General features: G+C 34.0%; 1 protein-coding gene across 3 annotated transcripts in view; it reads left to right on the top strand.

The window, feature by feature from the left end:
• Positions 1-18,260, top strand: part of ROCK1 (Rho associated coiled-coil containing protein kinase 1) — a 163,735-nt gene extending 145,475 nt beyond the window's left edge. For 2 of the 3 annotated variants that reach the window (XM_047826940.1, XM_047826939.1), the window contains exons 26-33: positions 458-646; positions 1,501-1,660; positions 8,201-8,271; positions 8,474-8,562; positions 13,779-13,857; positions 14,012-14,273; positions 15,195-15,402; positions 16,598-18,260. In XM_047826940.1, the coding sequence (XP_047682896.1) occupies positions 458-646; positions 1,501-1,660; positions 8,201-8,271; positions 8,474-8,562; positions 13,779-13,857; positions 14,012-14,273; positions 15,195-15,402; positions 16,598-16,604 (1,065 nt within the window). In that variant the 3' untranslated portion in view covers positions 16,605-18,260. The remainder of the gene's footprint in view (positions 1-457; positions 647-1,500; positions 1,661-8,200; positions 8,272-8,473; positions 8,563-13,778; positions 13,858-14,011; positions 14,274-15,194; positions 15,403-16,597) is intronic. The other variant, XM_047826941.1, reaches the window with a different exon arrangement.
• Positions 18,261-19,601: the final 1,341 nt, after the last annotated feature.

Genomic DNA, 19,601 nt, shown 5'->3' with positions numbered 1-19,601 from the left:
ACCAGGAAGCCACCCCTGATTCCCCAGGTCTCAGTTAGGTACTGCTCCCATAGCACCATTGTTAGCCTCTTTTCTTTTAACTCACCACTCTGTACTATAATGCGTGCTTGTCTGGCTCCTCCATCAGACTATGATACCTTTGAGGCATAACTGTATTTTTTGTCTTTATATCTAGTACCTATCAAAGTGCCTACATACAGTATAATGCTGAATAATTATTGAACAGTAAATGAATTTTTACAAGACTTAATCTGGTTCTTACATTTGAACAATGAGATAAAACAGTAATAGTTACTTGTGCTACCAGTTATGTTCCAACCGTTATTAGGTTCTTCTGATTTTCCCACACAAAATAGTCCTTCCTGATTTTGAGGAAGAAAATACATTTTTAGTGGAGATTTAAATCAGATGGTTCCAACATAGATCCTTATTTAATAATATTTTAATATTTGAATAGGCTGTTAACAAGTTGGCAGAAATAATGAATCGGAAAGATTTTAAAATTGATAGAAAGAAAGCTAATACACAGGATTTGAGAAAGAAAGAAAAGGAAAATCGAAAGCTTCAACTGGAACTCAACCAAGAAAGAGAGAAATTCAACCAGATGGTGGTGAAACATCAGAAGGAACTGAATGACATGCAAGCGGTAAGGTTTGTGTGTGTGTAGGATTATTTTCTTAATTTGTTATGTCTGTTTATACCTATTATCTATTGATCTTCTCTAGATATTTTTAGCATAAAAATGCATATTCAGGTTTATACTCTCCACAGTTTGATCATTATTACTCTAATATGAACCATGATGTTGAAAAACTAGAAAGATACTCCATTTCTTATTAACCATGATAATTTTTACCCATTAGCATTTGCTTGATTAGAGATGCTCCTTTGAGAGAATCAAAAAGAAGTTTTGCCTTTTTGGTTTTTGATTAAAATTGAGATATGACTGGTATAATACTACAGTTAAGTTAGAAGATTTGAAGTATTGTATATTTTTTTTTTGGTTTTCTCTAATCAGGACTCACTTTTCTGAAATCAAAATATCAAACTTAATTTTTTTTTATACTTCCTGGCCTGTAAATAGCACAAAATTGAGAACTGGTCTCTGGTCCTAGATTGACTTGGATACAAGCACTGACTCTATATCATCAGGTTTTATCATCCTGAGAAGCTTTCCATATTTTTTAAACTGTTTCATTTGAAGCCATAAAAGCATTTCCTACTGTTTTAACAGGTGTTTGGTTTTTGTGTTTTGATGCTTTATATTTAAAAAATATAAACAAAATTTGTTGAAAGCAAGGAGAAAAGGAGTTTACCAAGCAATGTATTAATGAGGAAGAGAACTTGCATTTTTTACAATTGTATCAAAATCTGTGGTAGTAAACATTCATGAAGTTTATACTAATTTTTTAGTATTAGTTTTAGATTCTTCATAGTTCCATTAATTCTTAATTTTTAATTTGAAAATTTGATTTTGATTTCTTTATTTCAAAAAAATAGCAATTGGTAGAAGAATGTACACATAGGAATGAGCTTCAGATGCAATTGGCTAGCAAAGAGAGTGATATTGAGCAATTGCGTGCTAAACTTTTGGACCTTTCGGATTCTACAAGTGTTGCTAGTTTTCCTAGTGCTGATGAAACTGATGGAAACCTTCCAGGTAAGAACATTTCTTTTACTTCATTCAGGTTTGCTTCATTCATGGAAATTAATGTATGTTACTTTCATTTAGCTTTCTACCTCTTTATCATTTTATTTTTCCCATGGATCCTTAAGAAGAAATTTATGTTAGCCAAAGTCTGATTATGTTTGCATTTTATAGAATAAAAGCAGTCAAAAGAAATTTTAGGCTATTAAAATAACTTTGAGAGGCTCTACCTGAATAGAAATCTGAAAAAGGTTTTGAACCAAAACAGTCTAACTGCATGGTGAAAGCTGAAGCTGCTTATACCTCTCACTATTTAAAGAAAATTATTATATGTGTTTTCATGAGTAGCAGCTCTTTAATGTACTGCGGGTTTTTTTGTTTTTATGTATTTCTGTGCAAAAACTAAGAACTGTACTTAATAATCAGAACCATAGCAGCCTATATATAGACCTTTCTAAAGTAGTAGAGATAAACTCCGGTCAGACTTTAAGTTTTGAATTTAGAGAAATAGATAAAAGGGATTGAGAGATGCAGTTAGGGGGCAGAGAGTCAAGTAAAGGCAAAAGTGAGAGTATCTAGGATTTCAGACTTTTCTGATGTCTTTTTTTTTTCTCCCAGTTGAGAATCAATTAAAATTCTTGGATTTAGTGTAGGGTAAGTTATAGTACATTTATGTCTTTTTAACAGAGATAAGCAATACACATAATACACGTTCAGTTTAGAAGTGAATAGGTTATAAATATTAAAACATGCATTACAAATTTTAAAGATATAAATGTTTACATACACAAACTTGACATACTGCTGCTTATCATTTTTTTTTAATGTTTATTTTTGAGAGAGGGAGGGGCAGAGTGCGAGCAGAGGTGGGGCAGGGAGAAAGAGGGAGATACAGAATCTGAAGCAGGTTCCAGGCTCTAAGCTGTCAGCACAGAACCCGATGCGGGGCTCAAACCCGTGAACCGTGAGATCATGACCTGAGTTGAAGTCAAGACACTTAACCAACTGAGCCACTCAGGTACCCCCTACATACTACTGCATATTCTTAGTTCAAGGTTTTGGAAGTTTTGTTTACATGGCCATAAACTTGAAAATTGATTTTAATTTGTGTATTTCCTGTGTAATGTGTTAATAGATATTTATGAAGTAGCACATTTTATATTATAGTGATTCTATTTTAACAGATATTTTTTTTTGAGAATTTGATATAAAAAAAACTAAATAGACTACTTAGAAAATGGTATTATTGTTCTTGGTCAAGAAAATGGGACTCAAAGTGAAAAGTGAATTCAACTCTTACTTATATACCATGTAATCCCTGCCCTCCTTCTTTTGTGTGTTTTCTAGTCCAAAATCAGATCTCTTAGAAGGGCATGGAGTAAAATTTCTTATTATAGTGGTCAAGGAATTCCTTCGCTTTTCCCATTTTTGGTTTTCTGAAACCTTCTGCCTCTTGAGAAACTTGTAGGTGCCTGTCCTTTATCAGAGAATCACTTTGGATTTAACAAGAACCTCTTGCTTCAGCTGTTGTTTGAAAAGCTTTCAAAAGTTAGATTTAATCATCAGTATGACTTTTAGGGGTGTTTGGCTACATTCTTTCAATTGTTGAACTGAAATTGTAGCTTAGAGTCCAGGAATTCTTTCTATTTAGATAAAGTTAAATATCCTGTCCAGGTTTTTTGTCTTTATTCCACCCCTTTCCCTTTAACTTTGGTTATAATGATGTCTTATTATGTGTATCTTGGTTTTCTTTTTATTAGGTTAAACATTTCAGTCAATCCACTATTGGTAAATACTATTCAGAAAAAATTTGAATTGAATGATGAGTTTGAGGGACATCTAAAGAGGAGGAAGGTGATGAGTTTTGTCCTCCATTCTGGCTTATTCAGGAAAACTAAACTCAGAGGACAATCAGATGGTTTGATTCGCTGACTTAAGTTAGGGATCCATTTAGATTTCAGAATCCTGACCTAATAAATACACTTAAGAATCAGTCAGCAGAGGGGTGCATGGGTAGCTCAGTTGGTTAAGTGTCCAACTTTGGCTTAGGTCATCATCTCATAGCTCCTGAGTTCAAGGCCTCACGTCAGACTCTGTGCTGACAACTCAGCCTGGAGCCTGCTTCAGATTCTGTCTCCATCTCGCTCTCTGCCCCTCCCCTATTTGCACTCTGTCCCTCTCTCAAAAATAAATAAACATTTTTTTTTTAATTTTAGAAAATTAAACTACAGACTGAAAAAGGAAGAACTTTGAATGGAATACATTTACTCAAAAGTTAAAATAAAGGCCTTTTGAAATATGGATCATATTTTTTAGTTCAGTGAGATGGGTGTTTATAGGTAGTTGGGTGGATGAACTGATAATATAACTTAGTTTTAGATTTCATCATTCAATATAAAGATTCTCATTTAATTATCTTGTATATCTAGAGCTCAGTCTCTACTTGTCCTTAAATAGATAAAATCTCTCCTGTTTCCCAATTCTAAAAAGCTTAGAAAAAAAATTATCTGTTGTACAACCTTCTGAAGTTCTTAAATTACTTTTATTCTAATTCTTTTATGTTTTCATCCTCCTTTTGGTTCTGTAATAGGTTGTGGCATAGCACACTGTGTAAATATAAAGATTACACTTGAGTTAAGATTTTCCTATTGCCTCAGTGACAAAAAGACAACGTGATAACTCCCTTATTCTTTCTCTTTCCTTCTTTTGGAACTATTGACCTAATAATCTGAAAAGAATGTAAAAGTAGATGAAGCACTAGGAAAAACACTTGGTATCAATATTCTAATATTCATTATCTCTTGTGGATTATCTGCCTTATTCTCTTTCCATCTAACTTTATGTCTCTCAGTCTTTGAAATTTAAACCCGTAAATGGTGGATTTCTTGGTGTGTTTCCAAGTATTTAAGTATATGAGAACTTCCAACTTTCCCAAATCTAATCAATGATTTGGAGATGATGCATCTGAATTCTTGAACATTAATTTCATTTTTATATCACTTCTGAATATAATTAAAATATTTGGCAATGGTTCCTTAGCTCTGTTTCTTAAGCAGTATGTGTTTATGCAAGTAAACTTTGATAGTCTTCAGCAGTTAACTTTGATATTTAAATTCGCTGTATTGGATATTGATTTATATATAGTCTCTATGTCTCTTATTTGGGTAAAGGAATCAATTGCTGATTTTCATGTTACATACATAAATTTTTTATAAGTTAAAATTGCTTTACAAATACATAAAACCTGGAGCCAAGTTGTATTTGTACTTTGTACTTTTGTAGCATATTATTGATGATAATGTAGAGTTAGGAGTCCTCAACATTTTTTAATCTGGAGAAGCTGATTTCTGTGTTTGTGATGGAAAAGATGGAATTTAAAACATTTTGCTTTCAGATTGCTACATATGTCACAAGTTGTCATGGTTTTAAAGGAGGTTTATGTATACACACACACACAACTAATATGTTAACTTGTATGTAAGACATGAGTAAGTAAACAGAGGAGAAGCTAGTATGTAGTTTTTAATTTGTCCCTGAGCTTAGTTCACCTGCTTTTGTGAAGGGAATGCACCGGAAGAAAAAACTAAAATTCTCTCCTGTAACCCTGTTGTTTTAAATTGGTGAAAACCTGGGGCTCCTGGTTGGCTCAGTTGGTTAAGTGTCCAACTTCGGCTCAGGTCATGATCTGACAGCTTGTGGGTTTGGGCCCCGCATTTGGCTCTGTGCTGATAGCTCAGAGCCTGGAACCTGCTTCAAATTCTGTGTCTCCCTCTCTCTCTGCCTCTCCCCCACTTGCACTCTGTCTGTTTTAAAAATAAATACAGGGCGCCTGGGTGGCTCAGTCGGTTAAGCGTTCGACTCTGGCTCAGGTCATGATCTCGCGGTCTGTGAGTTTGAGCCCCGCGTCGGGCTCTGTGCTGACAGCTCAGAGCCTGGAGCCTGTTTCAGATTCTGTGTCTCCCTCTCTCTCTGACCCTCTCCCGTTCATGCTCTGTCTCTCCCTGTCTCAAAAATAAATAAACGTTAAAAAAAATTTTTTTTAATTAAAAAATAATAATAAAAATACACATTTAAAAAATCTAAAAAAATATATTATTATAAATTGATGAAGACCTTCACATATCCTCAGCACCTTTTTTTGAGTTCCAAATTTCATTTAATTTAAATGGGAACAAATAAAAAAGGGCTTATTTAATTCATAAAATGCCTTTGATGTACAAAATTTCTTAAGAAACACTGAAATGACAGATAAAGTCATAACCTACAACAACCCATTGAAAATACATTAAAGAAACCACTGGCAGATAAATCCAAACCTAGAGTCATAAAGCATAAATATTTTTGGCATATATTCTCATAGGAGAAATAACTTGAGTGTGGGGTATTTTGGCATACACAATTTTGTATAAAGGTCAAAATTTCGGTGGCTCTCACATATTTTCTGTGAGGAATTACTGGTAGTAATTTGGAGGAGTAAACGAGCTGCAATTTGGAGCACACCAAAGGAAAATTTTCCTAACAATAACTTGATGCTTTTGTAAGAATATTTGTGAGTGATTAGCAGCCTTCTGCGTGTTGTTTAATGTAAAACTGCCCTTTGGGTTTTTTTTTTAATGTTTACTTTTGAGGGAGCAGAAGCAGGGGAGGGGCAGAAAGAGGGGGACCCAAGATCCAAAGAGGGCTTTGCCCTGATAGGCTGATAGCAGTGAGCCTGACGGGCTCAAACTCAAGAAATGTGAGATCATGACCTGAGCCAAAGTTGGACAGTTAACCGACTGAGCCACCCAGGTGCCCCTAAAACTGCCCTTTGGTTTTTAAACCATCATTTATAAAGGGTAGCTGTAACTGGCTAATTCAGGGGGGAAAAGCAGAACTGTAAAATAATCAAAATATATACCTACTCTGTGTGTCAGATGCCTTGAAATATATAAAAATAGTGTCAGGATATGGTCCCTGATCTTACTTACAAAACTTACTAAGGAACTACTTAAGGAGACAAAACAATTATTGATGAACTAAGAAGTTGCTGGGAGTAGTTGGGAGAAGAGGATTGTTTTGAGCTGAGTTTTCTCATTACTTTCTCCACCTTAACAACTATAATTTAGATGAAGAGGAGTAACAAAAGCAAAAGAGAGGTACATGGAAGAAGTTGGTACAAGAATATTCAATTCAATTAACTGCAAAGCTTTTTAGGTAAGGACAGAATAGCATGGTGTTCTAGGAACACAAGCTCAGAAATTAGCCTGCCAGGGTAAACTCTATAGCTTTGACAGTTACTGATAGAGTATACCCTTGGACAAGTCAGTTTACCTTCTAAGCTTTGGTGTTCTTCATTTGTAAATGGAGGATGATTGTAGAATCTATCCTATCCTATATTCATAGGAATATAATATACATTCATGGGATAATATACATAGATTAAATGTGACATTACTTGGAAAGCACATGTCAAACAAGTGTTCGGTAAATGTTACCTATTGTTGTTATGATTACTTTAAGACTTAGATGTTTTACAGCTTTTATATGTGGGGAAAGGCATTATATATTCCTGTTAGGGTCATGATTTAAGCATTGTACTTGAAAATTGCTTACTTTTTTTATTTTTTGTGTTTCAAATCATAAGACACATATAGAAAAAAATACTCTTATCTCTAAACTGATATAAAATAATGATTTCTAATAATCTTTTTCCTTCAGATATTTCTCATAAACATTAATTATATTTAAACAGTAATAATATTTATTTTTAAATGCCTTGATTGTATTAGTCAAGGAATTTCTGGTATGCACAAACTGTTTAAAGTAATAGCTGACCAACTCAATGCTATGTTTTTTGGCTATTTATTAAGTTCTGGTATCACATACTTAAAAGTCTTTATTTATACCTCTTTAGTTTGAAAAAAATTACAATTGGACTTTAACACTAGAATTAAGTACCCCCTCAACCAGATTTTAGCAATTTTATTGAAATTATTATAGGTGTTTTACCAAAAAGTTTATCAGAATATTGTGCTAAGAAAACAAATAAAATGCTTGTCTCTTATTCTTTGTATCTAGTTGATTCTGCCTGCATTCCTTATTTATTTATCTTCTATTCTTATCTTCTGTGAGTAATAGGACACCTCTCTGTACTTTTGCTTGCTCTTTCTTGTGTAAATCATCGCTCTGATTTGTTCCACTTGCTGCATTTTTTATTTTGCTAAATAGTTTTATAAGTGTTAAATGATATTTAAAGTCTTCTGTATCATATCCCATTTAAGCTGCAATCCATTCCAGTCTTGCCTCGCTCTAAAGGGTATTGTTTTACTTCATACTTTTATAATTAAGTACTAAATGTTAATTTTATGGGAAAAGTGGCTTGGAATTTTTTTCTGCAATATTTGTATGGCCATTACAGTTGATTTGTGTGATTGAAGCATGGAAGAGCAAATTGTAGCACTTATTCATTTAGCTGTGTTCAAATGCCTGTTGCTGCATGCCATCAAACAACTTGTAATAGCTTTCCTCTTACTACTACTTAAGGCTGAATACTATATATTCTTTTGCTCCTAGAGTCAAGAATTGAAGGCTGGCTTTCAATACCAAACAGAGGAAATATCAAACGATATGGCTGGAAGAAACAGGTATATATGCCTTGTTTTTTCTAATTGATAATCTGTTACATATTTTACTTTTAAAACATACAACTTGTATTAATTGCTCTGTTATTAGCATTGATCTTAGATTAATACAGTATACTTTAGACATAAATGACAAGTATTGTGCTTATTTTAAACCACATTAATGTTGCTCTTATATATCTTCCTCTTTTTTTCCTCATTTCAGTATGTTGTAGTAAGCAGCAAAAAAATTTTGTTCTATAATGATGAGCAAGATAAGGAACAATCCAATCCATCCATGGTATTGGACATAGAGTAAGTTGCCTTTCGTTGAATTTTAAATCATCAGGGTGATAATTTAGGATAATTATTTTTAGACATACAATTTAGTTTATGTTTGTTATTTAAATGATATTGCCTACTTTTCCTAACAAATTTTAAAACTTCATATTCGGGGCACCTGGGTGGCTCAGTTGGTTGAGCATCCGACTCTTGATTTCAGCTCAGATCATGATCTCACAGTTCGTGGGTTCAAGCCCCACATCGGGCTCTGCACTGACAGTGTGGAGCCTGCTTGGGATTATCTCTCTCCCCCTCTCTCTGTCCCTCCCCCACTCTCTCTATCTTTCAAAATAAATAAACTTGAAAAAATTTTTTAAATAAAAAATAGAACTCCATATTAAATCTAACTTTAGCAAAATGTAAGGGGGAAGATTTTGAAAGCTGATAAATGTATTCTAAAGACAAATTTTTTATTTCAAATGTTTATTAGTTTTAGGTTCAGAGAGCATCTCCAAAAGTGCTGTATATGATTATGCAGTCATTGTTAAGGATATACAAATACATCTTTTGCTTTTAGTAGTAGATCACAGAGGCCTTTAATAAGCTTAGGATTTTTCCTTGTATTCGTTCTAAAACCATTTCTTAAGCACTGCTGTCTGTATCATCGTGAGTGCTATAGATTGTACAAAGGTGAGTAAGACAGTTCCATATTTAAGGAGCTTACATACAAGTAGTAGAAAAGGTAAAACATGCAACAAAATATAAATTCAAAGTGAGATGTGGTGGGTGCTATTCATGAAAAATATAAACTTAAAATGAAGTGTTGGCATTCATTTGGAATTAAACATTTGTGAAATCAATTATATCTAGAATGTAAAAAGAATTGAGCAGCTACCAGAGCGTTCTGAAATTTTATTTCCCATTTTTTTCCTTTTTTCAATTATAGTTAACATACAGGGTTATATTAGTTTCAGGTGTACAATATAGTGAGCCAACAATTCCATATTTACTCAGTGCTCATCACAATAAGTGTAATCTTAATCCCCTTCACCTATTTTACCCACCCCCCCACCCACCTCCCCTCTGGTAACCATCAGTTTGTTCTCTAAGAGTCTGTTGTTTTTTTTGTCTCTTTTTTTTTCTTTGTTCATTTGTTTCTTAAATTTCACTTACAAGTGAAATAGGGTATTTATCTTTCCCTGACTGACTTTTTTCATGTAACAATGTACCCTCAGGTCCAAGGTCCGTCTATGTTGTTGGAAATGGCAAGGTTTCATTCTTTTTTATGGCTAATACTCTATTCACCCATATCTTGGCTATTATAAATAATGCTGGAATAAACATAGGGGTTGTATATATCTCTTCAAATTAGTGTTTCCATATTCTTTGAATAAATACCTGGTAGTGGAATTACTGGATCATATGGTAATTCTATTTTTAACTTTTTGAAAAACCTTTGTACTGTTTTCCTTAGTGGCTGCACCAGCATGCATTCCCAACAGTGCACAAGGGTTCCTTTTTCTCCTATCCTTGCCAACACTTGTTGTTTCTTATATTTTTAATTCTAGCTATTCTGACAGGTATGAGGTGTTATCTCATTGTTGTTTCAATTTGCATTTCCCTGATGGTTACTGATGTTGAGCATCTTTTCATGTGTCTGTTGGCCATCTGTGTGTCTTCTTTGGAAAAATGTCTATTTGTGTCCTGTGCCCATTCTTAAATTGGATTCTTTGGGAGGTTTTTGGTGTTGAATTATATAAGTTCTTTATATATTTTTTATATTAACCCCTTATCGCATACATCATTTGCAAATATCTTCTCCCACTCAGTAGGTTGATGGCTTGTTCTGTTGATGGTTTTTTTGCTGTGCAAAAAGCTTTTTATTTTGGTGTATTCCTAATAGTTTAATTTTGATTTAGTTTCTCTTGCCAAAGGAGACATATCTAGAAAAATTCTTTGACCTTATCAAAGAGATTACCACTTACGTTTTCTTCTAGAAGTTTTATGGCTTCAGATCTCACGTTTAGGTCTTTAATCCATTTTGAGTTTATTTTTGTGTATGGTGTAAGAAAGTAGTCCAGTTTTATTTTTTTGCATGTAGCTATCTAGTAATTTTCCCAGCACCATTTGTTGAAGAGACATTTTTTCTGTTTTGTATTTTTGCTTTCTTTGTTGCAGATTAATTAATCATAAAAACATGGGTTTATTTCTGGGCTCTCTATGCTGTTCTATTGATCTATGTGTTTGTTTTTGTACCAGTACCATACTGTTTTGATTTCCTAATTCTTTGAAGAAGCATTGGTTGTAAAAATTTAAGTGTTCAACCTAAATGGAATAATACATAAATACTAATATTAGAGACATCATCTTTCAACTAAGTTAAATGCTTTCAGATTGATGAAAGTTTGTTGTCTTACCTTTGTATTGAAGTATAATTTTTATAAAATGCCTAAATCATAAGTGTTCTGTTCTTTTGACAGTTACAAACACCCATGTAATCATTACCCATAACAAGATAAAGAATATTTCCATCAGGGCGCCTGAGGCTCAGTCGGTTAAGCGGCCGACTTTAGCTCAGGTCATGATCTCGCGGTCAGTGAGTTCAAGCCCCGCATCGGGCTCTGTGCTGACAGCTCAGAGCCTGGAGCCTGTTTCAGATTCTGTGTCTCCCTCTCTCTGACCCTCCCCTGTTCATGCTCTGTCTCTCTCTGTCTCAAAAATAAATAAACGTTAAAAAAAAAAAAAAGTATTTCCATCGTCCTAGAAAGCCCACTTATACCATTTTCTCAGGGGGAAAAAAAAGAACATCTGAATTCTGTTACTGAGTTTTGCCTATTCTAGAACTTCATATAAATGGAATCATATGATATGTATTCTTTTGTGCCTGGCATCTTTCACCCAGCATAGTGTTTTGCTATGTGTATCAATTGCTGAATATATTCAGCAATTCCTTTTATTACTGAATAATATTCCATCAAATTAATATATCTCAATTTGTTTATCCATTCTTCTGTTGAGGAACATTTGGCTTGCTTTCAATTTGGGGTTGTTATAAATAAGACTGTTATGAACATTCTTTTGGTGGATTTATGTTTTCATTTTTCATGTGTAATTACTTAGTGGAATCCTGGGTATTGAGTAAATCTGTGTTTAATCTTTTAAAAATCTACCAAATAGTCCCCAGAAATAGTTACACTGTGTTATGCTCACCAGCAGTATATGAGTTACAGTTGTTCCATGTTTTCACCATCATATGGTGCTGTCAGTCTTTGATTTATGCTGTTCTTTTATTTTATTTTATTTTTATTATTTTTAAGTTTTTAATTTTAATACCAGTGTAGTTAACATTTTAGCTATTCTGATGAAGATGAAATGCTGTCTCATTATTGTCTTAACTTGTATTTTCCCCATGACTAATGATACCAAAAATTTTTTCAGATGTTTATTGGCCATTTGTATACCTTAAATATCTCCATGTCTTTTGCCCATTTTTAATTGGATTACTTACCTTTTTTAAGATAGATTTGTAAATCTTTTTTTTTTTTTTAATGTTTTTTAAATTTACTTTTGAGAGAGAGACAGAGTACAAGCAGGGGAGGGGCAGAGAGAGAAGGAGACACAAATCTGAAGCAGGCTCCAGGCTCTGAGCTGTCAGCCCAGAACCTGACATGGGGCTCAAACTTGTGAACTGCGAGATCATGACCTAAGCTGAAGTTGGAAGCTTAACCGACTGAGCCACCCAGGTGTCCCTGTAAAAGTTCTGTATATATATTCTGGATATGGGTTCTATATCAGAAACATGCAGTGCAAATATTTCCTAATCTGTGGCTTGCCTATTCATTTTCTTTATGGTGTCTTTTAATGGAAACAAATTTATTAATTTTTTAAAAGATAGCTTTTTGTAGTCTGTCCAAGAAATTTTGCTTCTCCAAAGATTGTGAAAGTATTCTGTGTTTTCTTTTAGGAGCTTTCTATTTCTAGGCTTTACATTTAAGTTCTGATTTAAAAAAATTTTTTTAATGTTTATTTATTTTAGAGAGAGACACAGAACATGAATGGGGCTGGGGGCAGGGGGAGGGTGCAGAGAGAGAGGGAGACACAGAATCTGAAGCGGGCTCCAGGCTCCGAGCTGTCAGCAGAGAGCACATCACGGGCTTGAACTCACAAACTACAAGATCATGACCTGAGCCAAAGTCAGACACTTAACTGACTGAGCCACCCAGCCACCCCTTAAGTTATGATTAATCTCAGAATTTATTTTTGTGTTTGGTAAGAGGTTGCAGTTAAAGTTACTTTTGTATGTGTGTGTATATTTTCCATGTGGATATCTGGTTATTCCAGTACTATTTATTTTTATATATTCATCTTGAATCCTCTAATCTTGTTTATTTACTAGTTTTATTGGGTTTTCCACAGGGGTTTTCTACAAATACAATCACATCATCTCCAAATAATGATAGTTTTATCTCTTTCCAGTCTATTATGCCTTTATCACATAAATGGATTCATATGATCACCACCAAATACAGAGCAGTTCCATCACAGGGAACCATCATGCTAACCTTTTATAGCCATAACAAGTGCCATTTCTGCCCCCATCTGTTATCCTGTTCTCCATCTCCATAATTTTGTGTTTTTAAGCATGGTCATATAGGTGGAATCAAATAGTTTATAACCTTTGAGATTGTCTCTTTTCATTCAGCATTATTCTCTTGAGATTCATTCAAGTTACCATTTGTTTCTGTTTATTGTTGAGTAGTATTCCATGGTATGAATGTACCAGTGTTTAACCATTCATTTGGGCTGTTTTCAGCTTTGGGCTATATATGAACATTCATATACAAGTTTTTTTATAAATATAAATGTTCATTTCTATGGAATAAAGGCCCAGGAATTCAGTTGCTGGGTCATATGTTAAGCATATGTTTGTTTCATTTTGTAAGAAACAGCCATGCTGTTTTTCAAAGTGGCTCTGCAGTTTTTACATTTCTACCACAATTATATGAGTGATCTAGTTTCTCTGCATCTTTGTTAGCATTTGGTGTTATTACTGTTTTTACTTTTTAAAGTCTGATAGGTGTACAGTGATGCCTACGGTGATTTTAATTTGCATTTCTCTAATGACTAATGATGTTGAACATCATTTCATGTGCTTATTTGCCACCTGTTTGTCCTCTTCAATGAAATGTTCATTTGTCTTTTACTGTAAATGAGTTTAATAGTTTATGTCCTGTTTATTTTCATCTTAGTAAATTGTTTCATGTTCGACCTGTAACCCAAGGAGATGTTTACAGAGCTGAAACTGAAGAAATTCCTAAAATATTCCAGGTGAAAATCTTAAATTCTAATTTTAGAAAATCTTTTATTTAATGACTAAATGCACTTTGTGAAGTATGCAAAAACACCAATGTTTTTTATAATTTGAAACTTATGTGTACAAATTAAGACTTTAAAATCTTCCTTTTACCATTCCTGAATGTAGATACTATACGCAAATGAAGGTGAATGTAGAAAAGATGTAGAGATGGAACCAGTACAGCAAGCTGAAAAGACTAATTTTCAAAACCACAAAGGCCATGAGTTCATTCCTACACTCTACCACTTTCCCGCCAACTGTGAGGCCTGTGCCAAACCTCTCTGGCATGTTTTTAAGCCACCTCCTGCCCTAGAATGTCGAAGATGCCATGTTAAGTGCCACAGAGATCACTTAGATAAGAAAGAGGACTTAATTTCTCCATGTAAAGGTAAGGCATAAAAATTACTTTTACAGTTTATAACAAATTAGAAAATTAAGTCCCATTAAAATAATTTCTTCAAGTGTAGCATTTTCTATACCAAGTTGAAAAGAGATTATAAGAAGTGGTATTTTGACACTAGAGGAGCAACATGTAGCTGTCATTTCACAGCTACAAATCTAGCTTTGAACATAATGTTTTTAAAGAGAATTACCGCCTTATAAAAAACTTACCTTTAAGAACTTACTCTAAATTGGAGAGAAGAGCTATAGGTGAGTTCCACTATATTATTTCTCCTTGAATTTTTGCCTCTTGCTTGTTTTCTTTTTGTTCGGTTTTCACTGCCTGGACCAACATGCAGGGTCATAAACAAATGTCTTCTAGTTTAGCAAGGGTAGCTTGAGGAAAAGAATATAGACGATAGCTATTTTAAGATAAGAAACTTAAGTTCTACAAATACATTAGTTTCACTTCTGCTTTTTTTAATTTTTTTTTTTTGCTTTATCTTTCTTAGTCGTTTGTGATTAATGTCTCCTTTTTAAATTTTCAGCCTTAATTAAGGAGAGATACTGTCCAAACTTAAGCATAGTAAATCTTTTAAAATTTTAAGAACTTACAAAATTATACATTCAATGGGACCATTTTAGGTACTTACTGTATGACTTTATTTTTTCTATTTTTTAAAATGTTTATTTCTTTCTTCTGAGACATAGAGCACATGTGCACGCAAGCCAGGGAGGGGCAGAGAGAGAGGGAGAGAGAAAGAATCCCAAGCAGACTCTGCACTGTTAGCATGGAGCCCAGTGCACAGTTCAGTCTCACGAACCATGAGATCAAGACCTGAGCTGAAATCAAGAGTCTGATGTTTAGTTGACTGAGCCACCCAGATGCCCCTGTAAGACTTTGTGTGTTTTTTTTTTTTTTAAACAGTCAGTTATGATGTAACATCAGCAAGAGATATGCTGCTGTTAGCATGTTCTCAGGATGAACAAAAAAAATGGGTAACACATTTGGTGAAGAAGATCCCTAAGAATCCACCATCTGGTTTTGTTCGTGCATCCCCTCGAACACTTTCTACAAGATCCACTGCAAATCAGTCTTTCCGAAAAGTCGTCAAAAATACATCTGCAAAAACTAGGTAAGGATTGCAGTGTTAACCTTTTTGACAAAATGTGAAAGTGATTGGTTAATATCTATTAAAATCTAAAATCTAATTGTTCTTTTCCCCATAGAGGGCATCATTTGTAGTTAAGTATTTATATATGACATGAAATGACTTTACAAATTAGTTTGATTCCTGTTTGAAATTAATATGAAATTTATAAATTTCATATTTTCTTCCAAGTCCATATCAGATTTCACTATCTTGGTTGGTGTACATGGCACATACTTAGCCCTTAAAGTTTTAAACAAATTGTGGTTGTTTTTCAATCACAATTATTTGGTATTATCAGTGAAAATGGTGTTGCAAATAACTTCCCAGTTAAATATCCCTCTCCTCTTTTTTTTTAACTGATTTTGATAGAATTTTTTCAAAATATTTATATGATATAATAAACAACTGCAGGGCATAATTAAACCCTTTCCTGAAAAGAGGTAATAATGTCTTATTAAGTTCTCATTTTATACATTTTTATACATAAATGAGACTCAGAGGAATCAAGCCACTTGGGCAAGATCACACAGTGAGTTAGTGGCATAGTCAGGGTTGAAACCTATTTTTATTTTTATCCAATTCTGAAGCCTATGTTTTTTCTCCTCTACCAAATACTAACTTTCCTAGAGTGTAACCCCTGTATTAAGAGGAACATTTTAATCTAGAAGCTGAGACCTAACACTGATTTGCATCTCTGCTAATGTCATTCAAGTCATCTAAGCAGACTTAAAACCATTTTTAATTCAACCATTTCTTCACTCCCTATTATTAATAACCAAGTCTAATTCTTTGAAAATGCCTAAATAGTTAAGCATTACACCTTCTGTATTCTTCACCCACCATACTACTCTAGTGTATTATCACCTGACTCCTGACTTATTTCTGTAAAATCCTGTATGACTGTATAGGACAAAGCTAGATCTAAAACTATGTAAAACTGAGTTATAGTTTTGTAAAAAACAAAAGAACACCATGTGTTTGAAATAGAGTAGAAGCAAAAAGAAGACAATACAAAGTGTATTTTTCCTTTTCCTATTTTCCAAATTGTGTGTATTAATCACATATAAAATTAATATTTATTTACCTTTCTCTCTAAATTTGTTTCTTGAATTTTTAAACTGAATATATTTCTTAAATTACAATTTTTTCTTTTTTTGTCCCCCACCCCCCACCCCAGCAGTTAACCACGTGACCTAACGCCTTGTGGAATCATGTGGAATGCTACCTGATAAACCAGGCTTCTTTAACCATGCAGAGCAGACAGGCTGTTCCTTTGACACAAATATCACAGGCTTCAGAGTTAAGATTGCTGTTATTCTGTCCTTGCTTTGGCACAAAAGCACACTGAGGGTTTTTTTTTGTTTTTTGTTTTAATTGCGGGTTTGCCTACAGGTAGATTAGATTAATTATTACTGTGTAATGCAAGTACAATTGGGGGAAAGCTTAGGTAGATATATTTTTTTAAAAAGGTGCTGCCTTTTTGAATTTCTAAGAAAACGCCTGTCAATCATGATAGAACACAGTTTTCCTCATATGAGTGAGAGGAAGGGACTTTCACTTTCAAGTGGAATGGCCAATCACTATGAAGATCAGCTCATGGAAGGAGTAAAGAAAATATCTCAAAATGAGACAACTGAAATTCTTTTAAATGACTTCAGTCTTTGTGCTCTTGCAAGACTATACAAAACTATTTTAAGAAAGCAATGACATCACTTGACTTCAGTGCCCTCACTGTAGAATTTAAAAGCCTCACTTTTGATTGCCCATGGTGGACTTACGGAGAATAAATATTTTACATTATGCTTTACAAAATACTGTATGTGTTTCAGCACGTTTATAGATTGAGGAATGGGAGAAGGCGAAAAAACATTTTTTTTTTACATTTAATCTATGCATTTTTGCCAAGCCATATTGAGTTATTTTACTACTAGAGACATTAGGAACTAACTGTACAAAAGAACCAAGTTTTAAAAGCATTTTGTGGGGTACATCATTTCTGTAATTGTATAATGTATTTCTTTGTGGTTTTAAGTGATAAAGACATTAAGTTAACAAACATATAAGAAATGTATGCACTGTTTGAAATGTAAATTATTCTTAGAACACTTTCAATGGGAGTTGCATTGCCCTTTTAGTGCCTTAATTTGAAAGAATTATTTTACTGCCATGACTAAATATAGAAATTTCAAAAGAACATATTTTCAAAAACTTATATGTCAGTGGGTTTTTCATTGATAATTGGTTTAATTTAAAATATTTAGAGGTTTGTTGGACTTTCATAAATTGAGTACAATCTTTGCATTAAACTACCTGCTACAATAATGAATGACTTTATAAAATTCTGCAAACTATGTAGGTTATATCAATATAAAATTATGACAATACATCTGTGATGTTTTCCAGTTAACATAGGAATTACCAGATAAATACTGTTAAACTCTTGTCCTATACAAGAGTTGATTCATATGGGCAGTATGATTTATTGTTTATTTTTTTAACCAAATACCTCCTCAATAATTTATAATGGCTTTGCAGTAATGTGTATCAAATAAGAAGCACTGGAAAACTGATTCGTCTCTAGGATGATATGCATGTTTCAAGTGGTATTGAAAGCCGCACTGATGGATATGTAATAATAAACATATCTGTTATTAATATGCTAATGACTCTGTGCTCATTTAATGAGAAATAAAAGTAATTTATGGATGGATACCTTTAATAATGACTGGTGTTTTCTCATGGCTGAAATGAATAGAAACCATGTTATAAATTAGTCCCTGACTGTATACCAATGTTTGTTAAATTCCATGCCTAGATTAAAGTGAGTTTTTAAAAGAAAATATCGTTTGGGCTTTAAAACAAGTTGTTACAGTTGAAATGAAAAGTCGGCTAATGTCTGTTGGGAAGCAATTTTCTGTAAGTCCCTTGCATTTCTCCACATTTTGTGACCAGTGGCTCTGACAGCCTTAGTTCTGGACTATCTTTACCAAAGATATTTGTATAGTGAACAGCCTTGGACAATATCATGTCTCTGTCAAGAGAAAAGCAGGTTGTTTACAGCCCAGTATAATAAAAGGTAATGTCTCCCTCCCGAGCAAAAGTTGGAATATTTTCTTGTACTCCTTAAAAAAGATTCAAATACCCTAAACTTCAGATTCCTCAACTGTAATGCAAACCCACTGCGTGCTCAGCACCCCCCTGGGCCACTCTGTATTTTGGGGGGGAGCATAGGAGAACTGACAGGAATGTGAAGCTCATGCTGCTTGCTGTATTGTTAGTATACAATTGTTTGGCTCTGTAAGGTCCTATAAAGTGCAAAGAACAGTTAATTCTAATTAGTTTAAGGAGACGTGAGCATGGAACTCTTGAGAACCGACAGAGGCATGCCACAATGTGGAATCAGGTCAGCCAAGAGAGCTCCTTCTCTTCTGAGTTCAAAAAAACCACTCAATCCCAAAGTATACCAACATGGCAAGAACCAGGAGAGTGCCATGATCAGGAAGGCACACTACTGCTAATTCTTCACAGTATTTTGTTATGTCTGCTACAGTTCACACCAAGTTAGATGTTTTACAATTCCTGTTGCCACTTAATGAACCTTGTGTCCAGACACTGGAATCTCTGTGGACACTGCCTCAGAAAATCACTTTCATCATCTCACTTCTGCCTTCTATGGATACATCTGCTTTTCCAAAACTAAACCACATCCAGAATTCTAACTGCAAGGAAATCAGGGAAATGTACTTTCAGTTTTCTAGCCACTTTATTACAGGGAGATACACTAAGAGGTTCAGCATCAAGCCTGCCCACTCACCACTCCTGCAAGCCTGAACTGAGACCAGGGACGCTGGGCTAGAAAGAAAACAGTCACTGTCCTTATTCACAGGCTGGAAACTATGGGCCACTTGCCATTCCTTGAAGTTTCAGCTTAAAATAACTTGTGTACACTTCATTTAAAATTAAAAAAAAAAAAAAAAAGGAGAATCTAAACATGATAATCAAACCCTGCTTGATAAAATATGTTCTCAGGGGCACCTGAGTGGCTCAGTTGGTTAAGTGTCCAACTTCGGTTCAGGTCATGATCTCACACAGTTCATGAGTTTGAGCCCCATGTTGGGCTCTGTGCTGACAGCTGAAAGCCTGGAGCCGGCTTCAGATTCTGTATCTCCCTCTCTCTCTTT

The sequence above is a fragment of the Prionailurus viverrinus genome, chromosome D3, assembly GCF_022837055.1.
Source record: "Prionailurus viverrinus isolate Anna chromosome D3, UM_Priviv_1.0, whole genome shotgun sequence".
Lineage (NCBI taxonomy): Eukaryota > Metazoa > Chordata > Mammalia > Carnivora > Felidae > Prionailurus > Prionailurus viverrinus.
The sequence above is the reverse complement of the archived record's forward strand: the minus strand, read 5'-3'. Positions and strand labels throughout refer to the sequence as shown.